This window comes from Zea mays, chromosome 1 (genome assembly GCF_902167145.1).
Source record: "Zea mays cultivar B73 chromosome 1, Zm-B73-REFERENCE-NAM-5.0, whole genome shotgun sequence".
Taxonomy (NCBI): Eukaryota; Viridiplantae; Streptophyta; class Magnoliopsida; order Poales; family Poaceae; genus Zea; species Zea mays.
The window spans coordinates 154467638-154479774 of NC_050096.1; the positions used below are offsets into that span (position 1 = coordinate 154467638).

The following is a 12137-nucleotide window of genomic DNA, read 5'->3' on the forward strand; positions in this document are numbered from 1 at the left end:
TTTTTCCTTCTTCTCTTTGTGTGAAGAAGATTTCTTCTCCTTCCCTTTGGAGGAGTCCTTCTTCTTCTCCTTCTCTTTGGAGGAGTCTTTCTTCTCCTTTCTCTTGGTGCGGGACTCTTCCGATGAAGTGCTCCCGTGGCTTGTAGTGGCCTTTTCGCCGGTCTCCATCTCCTTCTTGGCGTGATCTCCCGGCATCACTTCGAGCGGTTAGGCTCTAATGAAGCACTGGGCTTTGATACCAATTGATAGTCGCCTAGAGGGGGGGGGGTGAATAGGGCGAAACTGAAATTTACAAATATAAACACAACTACAAGCCGGGTTAGCGTTAGAAATAAAAACGAGTCCGCGCGAGAGAGGGTGCAAAACAAATCTCAAGTAAATAAAGAGTGTGACACACGGATTTGTTTTACCGAGGTTCGGTTCTCGCAAACCTACTCCCCGTTGAGGTGGTCACAAAGACCGGGTCTCTTTCAACCCTTTCCCTCTCTCAAACGGTCCCTCGGACCGAGTGAGCTTCTCTTCTCAAATCACTTGGGAATCAAACTTCCCGCAAGGACCACCACACAATTGGTGTCTCTTGTCTCAATTACAAGTGAGTGTTTGATCACAAGAAAGAATGCCAAAGAAAAGAAGCGATCCAAGCGCAAGAGCTCAAATGAACACTACAAATCACTCTCTCTAGTCACTAAAGCTTTGTGTGGAGGTGGGAGAGGATTTGATCTCTTTTGGTGTGCTTTGCAATGAATGCTAGCTCTTGTATAGTGGTTGGAAGCTGAAAAACTTGGATGCAATGAATGGTTGGTGGTTGGGGGTATTTATAGCCCCAACCACCAAACTAGCCGTTGGTGGGGCTGTCTGTCGAATGGTGCACCGGACAGTCCGGTGTACACCGGACATGTCCGGTGTGCCAGCCACGTCACCAATGCCGTTGGGATTCGACCGTTGGAGCTTCTGTCTTCTGGGCCCGCCTGGATGTCCGGTGCACACCGGACATGTACTGTTCAATGTCCGGTGTGCCAGCTCGCTCGTGCTTGACTTCTGCGCGCTCCTGGCGCGCATTAAATGCTGTTGCAGGTGACCGTTGGCGCGAAGTAGCCGTTGCTCCGGAGTTACACCGGACAGTCCGGTGTACACCGGACATGTCCGGTGAATTATAGCGGAGCAGCCGTTCCGATTTCTCGAGGCTGCCAAGTTCCAGAGCCGCGTTCCTTTGGAGCACCGGACACTGTCCGGTGTACACCGGACAATCCGGTGAATTATAGCGCGCCGGCTCTGAAAATTCCCGAGGCTGAGGAGTTCAGCGCGGAGTCCCCTGGTGCACCGGACAGGTACTGTAGAGTGTCCGGTGGTGCACCGGACATGTCCGGTGCGCCAAACCAGGGCACACTTCGGTATGCTTTTAGCTCTCCATTTTGAACCCAACATTGGTCTTTTTAATTGGCTTGTTGTGAACCTTTGGCACCTGTATAACTTATACACTAGAGCAAACTAGTTAGTCCAATTATTTGTGTTGGCAATTCAACCACCAAAATTATTTAGGAACTAGGTGTAAGCCTAATTCCCTTTCAGGTTTCCTCTGGAAGGGCAGAAAAGATATCAAGGGAGGCCATTGTGCTGTTGGATGGACAAGGGTGTGTCGACCACTTAAGTTTGGCGGCTTGGGTATTCACAACCTGGAAATCCTTGGTTGGGCTCTTAATGTGAGATGGCTCTGGCTCAGAAAAACACAGGTAGAGAGACCATGGACTGAGTTCGACATAAAAGTTCATCCAAATGCTGAAGCTCTCTTTCGGGCCTCGGTTCACTCTTCTGTGTGGGATGATGCCACAACCCTCTTTTGGATGGATAGATGGATTCAAGGACAATCTATTGCATTTTTTGCCCCTTACCTATTCAGTCGTATTCCGAGTAGGGTCAGGACAGGTCGTACGGTGCAGGAGGCTCTTGCTGATAATAGTTGGATTCAGGATATCTCTGGGGGTCTGACTGCTGTTGTCATCAGGGAGTTCCTTCTGGTTTGGGATCTAATTCATGATGTTCATCAGGGAGTTCCTTTTCGTTGCATCCCTGAGAAGTACAAGCAGATCGCTCGTTCTATCGAGTCTCTGCTAGACCTCTCCACAATGACGATCGAAGAGGCGATAAGTCGTTTCAAGGTCGTCGACGACGACGAACCACATGCTCTCTCTGGGCCTATCACCATCGACGGGAAGCTACATCTCACTCGGGAGCAGTGGGAGGCCTCCAAGGTGACAAGAAGAAGGGGGAGTCCTCGACACGTGGCCGCAAACGCGACAAGCCGTGCAAGGCGCGCGGAGGCGCCCAGGCTGGGGCGCGAGGACATGCTAAGGGTGGTGCCCAAGGAGGCGCCTAAGGTGGCGTCGTCGACAACAAGAAGCCGACAAGAGGCGACAGCTGTCACAACTGTGGCAAGCTTGGCCACTGGGCCAGGTGTCGACAGCCACGACTTGGCCAGGCCAACGTCGCACAGGCAGAGGCGGAGGAGTAGGCTCTGCTTCTAGCACACGCAAGCATCAAGCTATCTCCAGCGGCACTGGCCGCAGCGACACTCCACCTTGATGAGTCGAAAGCATGTGCTTTTCTCGATGACGGCTCCAGCAAAGACATGATCGAAAGATGGTGCCTTGACATCGACGCCACTCATCACATGACCGGCTGACAGAGTTCTTCACCGAGCTTTAGTCTAGTGTCCAAGGCTCCGTCAAGTTTGGGGACGCCTCCGGCGTAGAGATCAAGGGCGCCGCTCAGTCGTCTTTACCGCCCCGTCTGTAGAGCACAAGCTGCTCACAGGAGTCTACTACATCCCCATGAGGAACTCTTTCATCAGCTTGAGACAGCTGGATGAGAACGATTCGTGTGTAGAGGTCGAGCACGAAGTCATGAGGATCTGGGACCTCTCTCGTCGCCTTCTTGCCAAGGTACGCAGGAGTCCAAATCGGCTTTACATCCTCAACGTGAAGGTGGCACAACCTTGCTGCTCGTCGGGATGATGGGGCATGGCAGTGGCACGGACACTTCGGGCACCTTAACTTCGAGGCCCTGAAGCGGCTCAGTGCCAAGGAGATGGTACGAGGCCTACCGTGCCTTGGCCATGTGGAACAGTTCTGTGATGTCTGCGTGCTGACAAAGCAGAGACGACCTCCCTTTCCCCAGCAGTCGAGCTTCCGAGCCAAGGAGAGGCTCGAGCTCATGCATGGGGACTTGTGTGACCCGGTGACACCAGCCACACCAGGAAGACGACACTACTTCTTGCTGCTCGTCGATGATCTCTCCCGCTACATGTGGGTGATGGCCCTTGGCAACAAGGGAGAAGCTGCGAACGCCATCAGGCGTGTGCAGGTCGTTGCGGAGGCGGAGTACGGCCGCAAGTTGTGCGTGCTGCGCACCGACAACGCGCGACTGAGTTCGCGTCGTACTACACGGATGAGGGCATTCAGTGCCACTACTCCGCGTCGTACAACCTGCAGTAGAACGACGTCGTCGAGCGGCGCAACCAGACGGTTGTGGGGATGGCTCAGGCTCTCCTCAAGCAGAGGGGAATGTCGACTGTCTTCTGGGGAGAGGCGGTGGTGGCAGCGGTCTACATCCTCAACCACTCGTCCACCAAGGCACTCAACGGGATGACACTGTATGAGGCTTGGCATGGGCGCAAGCTGGCGGTCTCTCATCTACGGGTCTTCGGCTGCCTCGCGTTCACCAAGGAGCTTGGCCACATCGGCAAGCTCGACGACATGAGCACCCCGGGGGTGTTCATTGGCTACGCGGAGGGCTTGAAGGCCTATCGCATCCTTGACCCAAGAACACAGCGTGTGCGCACGACGCGTGACGTAGTGTTCGACAAAGGGCGAGGATGGGCCTAGGACAAGGAGGTGGACGACGGCACGACTCCGACGTACGGCGACTTCACCATCGAGTACGTCCACTTTGAGGGAGTTGGGGGAGTAGGCAACTCTTCTCTGAGCAGGTCTACCCCAGCCCCCAAGTCTCCACCGACTCCAGCGCCACGCTCTCCAGCTCCGGCTACAACGAGCTCTTCGCCACCACACAATCTAGCCACGACTCCGGCTACAACGATCTCTTCGTCACCACGTACTCCAGGACCGACGATACCCTCTCCGGGAACGTCCTCTCCGACGCCAGCTCATGTCGAGCACGCCCCGGTGGAGCTCGTGACCCCGCTTTCCCACGACGAGGAGCACGTCGACGCGTGCTACGACGGCGAGCCATTGAGGTATCGTACGGTGGAGGGCCTTCTCATCGACCCGTCGGTGCCGGGCCTGGTGTCTCGCATTCTGGCTGAAGCTGAGTCGCGACAGCAGAACGGAGGAGGTGTATGCTACACAGTACCGACGTCTTGTGGGGAGCCTTCGCTACCTCGTCTACACACAACCGGACTTGGCATACTCCGTTGGCTACGTTAGTCGGTTCCTGCAGCGATCGACGACGGAGCACGAGCAGGCTATAAAGAGGATCGTCCGCTACGTTGCGGTGACTCTCGACCACGGTCTCTACTACCCGAGGTGCCCTGGGGAGGCACACCTTGTCGGGTACAGCGACAGTGACCACACCGGCGACATCGACACCAGCAAGAGCACAAGCGGGATCCTCTTCTTCCTCGGCAAGTGCCCCATCAGCTGATAGTCGGTTAAGCAGCAGGTGGTGGCCATATCCAGCTACGAGGCTGAGTACATAGCGGCCTCCACCGCTTCAACTCAGGCGCTCTGGCTTGCTCGACTGCTCGGTGATCTCCTCGGGACTGACACATGAGCGGTGGAACTCAGGGTGGACAACCAGTCCGCTCTTGCGTTGGTCAAGAACCCCGTGTTGCATGAACGGAGCAAGCACATCCGGGTGAGGTACCACTTCATCCGTGACTGCTTGGCAGAAAGGATCATCAAAACATGCTACATCAACACCAAGGATCAGCTTGCGGACCTGCTCACCAAACCCCTTGGGAGGATCAAGTTCCTTGAGTTGTGCTCCAGGTCCGGGATGGCCCAATTGTCCAACAAGACGACACATAAGACTTAGAGGGAGAATTGTTGGAATAAGTCTCGTGGTCTGTGGGAAGGACAACAACATCTGCTGTTGGTCCTTGCTGCAGTGGACAACAACAATCCTTTTTGGTCTTTGCTTTAGGACATCTCCTTTTGTGGAGGCGTAGGACAACAGTCAACAACTGGTTGTTGTGGAGGAATAGGACAGCAGGCTGGGCAGCACAACAGCAGGCAGAACAACACATTTCCTTACTGCACTTTTGACTGCTTTAAGGACAACAGGTTGGGTAGAGGACAACAGTGCATTGCTGCAGTTCTTTTGACTAGAGGACAACATCTTTGTGTAGTGGTTAGTGCAGTTTGTAGGACAACATATTCGCATCTCTAGGAAGCATATGTTGCAGCCCCTTGGGCTATAAATATGTATCCCAACCCTTAGACGGGTATGACATTTGAGTAGTGTGTGAGAAATAAATGAAAATTGCCTCAACTCGTAGTGTCATCCTCTCGATGAGAGTGAGAGTCCCGTTGCTTACACACCCACCGTTTTTGCTACATCACCACTTTCGTTTTTGTCGCAGTCGAACATATTGACTACTTTCACTGCATCCAACTCTTGTCATTGTCTACTTGGTCATCCTAGACAGATATGTTGTCCAAGTTGTGTAGTAGTTCAATCATCTCTTGTACTAGGGGCACTCATGAGCATCTACGTGACAGGTACCTGTCAGCTAAGTCGTCATGTTAGACTTTCCTTCCCTAGGTCCCCTTAGGTTGTGCATGTTTTTGATCTCATGTAGTGTGATTTATGGACCTCTCCTATCATTAGTGTTTCAGGCTCTAAGTATTACTTGGTGATACTCGATGATTGCTCTTATTATTTGTGGATTTTTCCCTTGCACTTGAAGTCTATACTTTTACGACTTATTTGCATTTCACTCCATTGGTTTTCACTCAGTTTGGTTGCACCATTAAGGTCGTCAAGTGTGACAACAATCGAGAGTTTGATGACTCCTCTCGGGCTTTCTTTCTCTCCCATAGCGAGCGGCTACGGATGTCTTGCCCGTACACCTCTCCAGAACGGCAAGGCTAAACATATGATTCACACTACTAATAACATCATGTGCTCCATCTGTTTCAGTTGTCAGTTCTTGCTCGCTACTGGGCCGAGCCTTCACACTGCCACCTACTTGCTCAATCGCTTCCCTACCAAGGCGATTAGTGCTCCCACACCCCACTTTGCCCTCTTCAGCACCACTCCATTCTGCAACCATCTACGCATCTTTGGTTGTGCGTGCTATCCCAATCTATCTACCACAACTCCCCATAAGCCTGCCCCTCGCTGCTCCTGTTGTGTCTTCCTTGGGTACTCCCTTGATCATAAGGGGTATCAGTGTCTTGACCTCACTACCCACTGTTTGTTGATCTCCCACCATGTCTTCGACGAGATGAACATCCCTTTCTCCTCATCCCCCTCCAGCTCCACCACCGAGTTGAACTTCCTTCTTGAGACCCCATGGCTCCCTCTAGACAACCACCTTTGTTTCCCCCCTGCAGGTTCATCTCCGCTGCTCCCACATGCGGCCCTAGTGCCACATGTGGACCTTGCGTCCCTAGACACGCCTCGGGCTGCCCTACTACACACAACCGAGCCGTGCGCGGCCCCGACGTCCCCCGCTAGGCCGGGCACGGCCCTAGCATCACGCCGTCATCGGCCGCGCCCTGACCCTCCCCGATGTCACCATTCGTGCCCTCACCTACTCCGCTTTGCTTCGAACTTTGTGCGCGGCCCCGACGTCCCCCGCTAGGCCGGGCACGGCCCCAGCATCACGCTGTCATCGGCCGCGCCCTCACCCTCCCTGACGTCACCAGTCGTGCCCTCACCTACTCCGCCTTGCTTCGAACTTTGTACCTGCCACACATATAAATATAAATCGTTGACCTCAATAAAGGGCACGACTCTTCGAGCAAATCTTTCATCCAGTACTCTGCATATGCAAAATGTTAAAGAATCATTTTGCATGAACCCTGAAGTAATTTTTTTCCAAAAGAAAAGAAGAAGGAAAAAGTTGACACTGTAAGCTTGATAGTGGTTGTTATCCTTCAGCAATAAAAGGTTACATTTCTCATATTTCATGTACCTTTTATTTGAAAACAAGGATAGGAATTGGAATCTGTTCTGACCCTTGCGGCTGGGAACACCTTTCCTTCTGATAAGCGGATCTGCCAGAAATGGGAGCCATGCATTTTGTCTCTCCTGTACACCACTAACAACAGTGATCCATCGTCTCATTGTAGTTCTCAGTTTTTTTTTCTTGGTAGTGCGACCTTGATTTTTCTAGTAACATCTCAATGGACATTACTAGAGTTTATGGACGAAGCAGGTTATGGAGGGGAAATAGAAAGTGAAGCAGAAAAGGAAAAAGGAAAACCCCACGGTTTCCCTATCCCCATCAATGTTACCTCAGTTATTCATTATTTTCCTGGAGGCTTCCTATGAAAGTTTGGTTGGGTCCAGGTGGTTAAGCACTAGCCATTTATTCAATTAAAGATGGCATATGGTTAATTTGTTGCATATCAGTTTCACTAAAGTAGATGGCTACAAAATTCTCAATGCATGCCACTTATCATCACCTTTTAATTTTCTTATCGCACTACTGTTACTTTTTCCTTACGTGCTTGATCTGCAAGGCTAACTAGTAATGTGCAAAACTAGCTTTCTTATTGACTTCGAGTGTGAATTCTTTTTTTAATAAAGGAACAAGAAAAGAATGAAAGGCAGCCCACTCACCCTTTTCTCTTAAGTCTTAACTTTTCTCCATGCAAATTATAGACCCTGATAAATTGATAATTGTTTCATAGTACTTCAATATAAAAACACTTCTCTGGGTAGCTATTGAACACTTTGATGGGCAGTTTATAGGTTTGGTTACACAAAAACTAAGATGCCGTGTATTCATAGTGCCAAGCCAAACACAGTAATTACCTCATTATCGATACTAATATACCGTATTTATGTTACTTGTTATTGTCATTGAAAACTTTTTGGAATACTGTCATTTTAGTTTGAAAACATGTTATATTATACCATGGAAATGCAAGAATGTATTTTTTCCAGCTTTCATACACCATATCTGCTTGTTCATTGATTTTATTCAAATCGAGGTTTTCAGGTTGGTGTCATGAGTTGAATCATTAATGGTTTTTACCTGATTTCAGAGAGAATATTTTTATAACTTGCACTTGCATTCAGAAGTCTAGTGCTTGTATAGTCATTTGACACTTTGACTAAATTGTACCATGATTACCATCTACTTCAATCCTCTCCTTTACTTGAGGTTATATTTTTGTTATTTTGACTTCCATTTTTAATGAAAAATTTCTACTTTCTCTGTTACTATGTACTCTGAAATCAATTTCATCTGGGGGAACATGATGATTTTAAGCATAAATGATTGGGATTTTACAGAAACTCATCTTAACTTTGGTTTATGTTGAGAAAAAGTTGGAGCTAGTCCTTTGCCAACTTTTTTTTTTGCTTGGATCAGACTATTGTACCTTTTCACCTTGAGACTTGGTGGCTCCTGAGAGCTGTCTTCTCTTTCCTAATACCATGACTTGCAAGTTGATAAGTTGGTACCATGGAATAATACATTTTTTATAAAGGTAGGCAGCTCTATCAGATCATTAATTTGGTATATCAATTTGCTTCTTTTGGGCCAGTGGTTTTTACTTGAAGCCATCAACCAGCCACTTGTACAAAACAACCGTCATTGGTTTTTATGGACGGGTTAAAAGTGAACTACATTTTCAACTGGGTCGGCTTAATGTTCACCTTAACAATGGTTTCTGTGGACTGAAACTTTAAACCCTTCCAAGTTAAGACCATCTATATCAATATAACATGTATTGTTGGCATCATGTCCAACAGAAAAGTCTCAAAGGGTAGCTAATTATACTGTGAGTAAACAGATATAGTACCTTTGCCCTTGTATTCCATAGCATCAAGGACAAATTAAGATAATCTTGTCTTGCACACTAGATAGATACATAGCAACCATGCATAGATCCATAGACCTGCAATTCTAAGCGCGGAGATAAATATTCAGATCCATGCTAAAGCTTGTTTCTACAAAAGCACTTCACTTCTGCTAGGTAGGTGTATAACTTAGTAATCTGACCCAATATTTATGGCATCAGAAGCAGGGCCCAACTCCTTCACTATAACCAAATTGAAATTGTGTTGCCATCTTGATCTCATCGTCAACCTTCCAGCAGGCATCTGGGTAGTATTCCCAGACAGTTGGTGGTGGCAGCGGGGTGGCAAGGCTGCTGCACACATTATGGTTCCCCCCAACAAAGCTCTCCTCCGAGGGCATCTGTGGCGCCTCAATTTCCATCCATATCTGGTCCATGGGATAGCCATCCATGTCCGGAGGGGTGCCCTTCAGGATGCTTGTGATGCAGCCACTGCCACCATGAAGCTCCTGTCCCTCAACTCCAATGGTTGATGGAGTATCTGGGTAGCCTGACTGGTAAGTCAGCGAAGACGAGGACGACGATGGAGACATGTTCCTCTTCCTCTCCTGTGCCTTCTTTCTCATGTGTGTCCTCCAGTAGTTCTTGATCTCATTGTCAGTGCGCCCTGGCAAGCGGCGTGCTATCCTGGACCACCTGTTTAGGACAAGTTATTGAACATGTCAACAAATTTTAGAGAGAGAGAGAAAAACCGTCCTTTTTTATTATCTTTTGGTAATCAGACCTGTTTCCCCACCGAGCGTGCAGCTCTAGGATGAGTCGCTCTTCATGGGGAGACATGCGCCCACGCTTGAGGCCAGGGTGGAGGTAGTTGACCCAGCGCAGCCGGCAGCTCTTGCCTGTCCGGTTGAGCCCTGCATGAAGATACAGAAGGGGAGAGGGGAAGCAAGAATAGAGTCGGTCAGAGAGGTTGATAGCTGCTTTTGCGACTTAGCGCGGGTGACTTCAATTTAGCTACCTAATTTGTGGATCCCCACCCCTCAAACCTGATACTTTGGCAATGAAATCCCAACGACGTTCACCGAACAGACGGACAGTGCATACCAGTTGCAGGTCCTCCTGCTCTGTCCATGGCCCCTTGCGAGTCTCCTCTCTCACTGTCACCATATCGATCCTGTGATGAAAACTGATCTAACGCTGCTCACTCCTACCGTGTATCGGCTGGGAGCCGGTCTTCTTGCTCTTCTTTCTCTGTCTGCTTGTTGGCTCCAGTTTCAGGATTATCTTGATGAAATCCAGTCTGTTTGGGAGGAGGAAGAGGAGGAGGAAGAAGAAAGCTAGTACAGAGAAGAGTACGCCACTTTGTCTTAGTTGCCTACTAGTTTGGTGGCTTTTGCCTCTCATTTATAGGTAAGAGAGGGGGAGGTATTGGTGGCCAGCTGATGTGGTGGGTGTGATTTGGAGCTCCCTATAAAGATCCTATATTCCACCATTTGGGTTGCCCTCATATTCTAACTGATAAAGTAGCTTTTTAATTGGCTCATGGTGCTCATATTGTATTGCAAATTCATAGGTGTGCATGTTAGGACATCAGCTTTATTGAGCCTATTCGCTTGGCTTTAATCCGTAACGGCTTTTACTACTTCTACAGTGTTTTGGCGTCTGGAATTTGCAGAGGTAGAGGTTATATTCTTGGTTTTTGTTAATATAAACTACAGTACATCATAAAAGTTGATTTTGTTTACACTCGATGTATTTTTTCTTATCCATAAATCTACTTGAATCTTTGCTTTGAATTTCTTCACAAATGTTTGCTTATGGTAAATTCACATTCTTGAAGCTTCTCTGTAGGTTAAAATTCCAAATTATACTTTACTTTAGCTTTGTCTAAATTAAGCTTCTCTAACTTTGGCCAAGTTCTTGCAAAAACATATTGTCATCTACAGGTTCAAATAAATGCACTATTAAGACATATTTTATGGAGAAGTTTATAAACAAATTTGATATTGTAGATGTTGATGAATTTTTCTATAAATTTGCTTGAAAGTTAAGAAGTCTTGAGTTAGGACGAAGTTACAATGAACAATATTTTGAATGGACTACTACCGAGTCCATACTTTTACAAGCTAGTTAATCCAATTACTGCTAACACTGGACAGGACCAGTATACAGATTACAGAGCACTGGCCGTGTAGTTGAGAGGAGGGTTTTTCTTGTTTGTTTCAGACAGAGACATTTTTTTTCCTGCTTGATTAGTACATCTTAAAGCTGTGTCAAAGCTATCACTGGTTGAACAAAATGCGTCAGAACACATCTACCATGCCATTGGTCAGAATTTTCTACCTTTAATATACTAGCATTATAATATTACATGTTGCTTTCTGAAAGCTGAAGGTATATGCTTCTTCCTTCTTTTGTTTTCTTTCTTTTTTCCTTTGATATGATTGTTTATTTTTTTGCTTCTTGACAAAAGAAAGGTGGCTGTGCTTATCAACCTTTTGGTGCTTTGATTGATGAACCACTATGCGTGGTTTTACTACTTATTTCGATTTATCAATCAAACACATTGTACAGCTATATGAAAGCAGATAGATACACAAAGCGCTTCAGACCCTAACATTCGCTCGTGTTTTCGCCAGCATGAAGTTGCCACATGGCAGTCGTCATGTATCCGATGCTGTCCAATTGGACGAGATACTTAGCTTGGCTGGGCTAAACACTGGAATTCAGTAGTAATGCATAATAATTGCCTGATAGGTTTTGGTATATAGCTTGCTGCTGCAACTCCATAAACTCTTTCTGTTGAACATCTTCGTTTTTTTTGTAATTTGTTATAATGAGATTTCACTTTTTAGTTCTTAATGAATACAGCTAGCGTACCATAGAAATTCAACAGGCTGATTATGCTATCGAAAAAAAATGGGGGCATCTTGGCGCAAAGTCACCATCGGGTTTCTTGCGCAAAGTTCTCTCTCTCTCTTCCCCTCTCGTCCTGCTATCCTGACCTGAAAAGCAATAGCCTTTCTGCCACCCATTATCATTGGCACAGAGGACTCCATGCCCCCGCCTTTTGTGTCAGCCATTATCAGAGGCACAGAAAAAAGATCTTTACTAGTTTACTGCGCGCACACAGCAGCACAA

General features: G+C 47.8%; 1 protein-coding gene across 4 annotated transcripts; it reads right to left on the reverse strand.

Moving 5' to 3' along the window:
* Window positions 1-8952: 8952 nt before the first annotated feature.
* LOC100194394 (uncharacterized) lies at window positions 8953-11873 on the reverse strand. 4 transcript variants are annotated; one of them, XM_008666380.4, is made up of 3 exons: window positions 10101-11873; window positions 9781-9910; window positions 8953-9692 (listed from the first exon to the last, which is right to left on the reverse strand). In XM_008666380.4, the coding sequence occupies exons 1-3, from the start codon at window positions 10126-10128 to the stop codon at window positions 9215-9217; spliced, it is 636 nt and encodes a 211-aa protein (XP_008664602.1). In that variant the 5' UTR covers window positions 10129-11873; the 3' UTR covers window positions 8953-9214. The 4 variants fall into 4 exon arrangements, with proteins under 4 accessions (XP_008664602.1, XP_008664593.1, XP_008664606.1 ...); XM_008666371.4 differs by having other exon boundaries at window positions 10043-11873; XM_008666384.4 differs by having other exon boundaries at window positions 10015-11873.
* Between the last annotated feature and the right edge of the window lie 264 nt (window positions 11874-12137).

Excerpts from the sequence above, each read along its gene's own strand:
- LOC100194394 (XM_008666371.4), bottom strand. The coding sequence starts at position 10,163 with ATGGTGACAGTGAGAGAGGAGACTCGCAAGGGGCCATGGACAGAGCAG. Across the intron at positions 9,911-10,042 it reads TTTCATTGCCAAAGTATCAG|GGCTCAACCGGACAGGCAAG; the intron begins GTTTGAGGGGTG and ends ATCTTCATGCAG. Across the intron at positions 9,693-9,780 it reads CACGCTCGGTGGGGAAACAG|GTGGTCCAGGATAGCACGCC; the intron begins GTCTGATTACCA and ends TGTCCTAAACAG.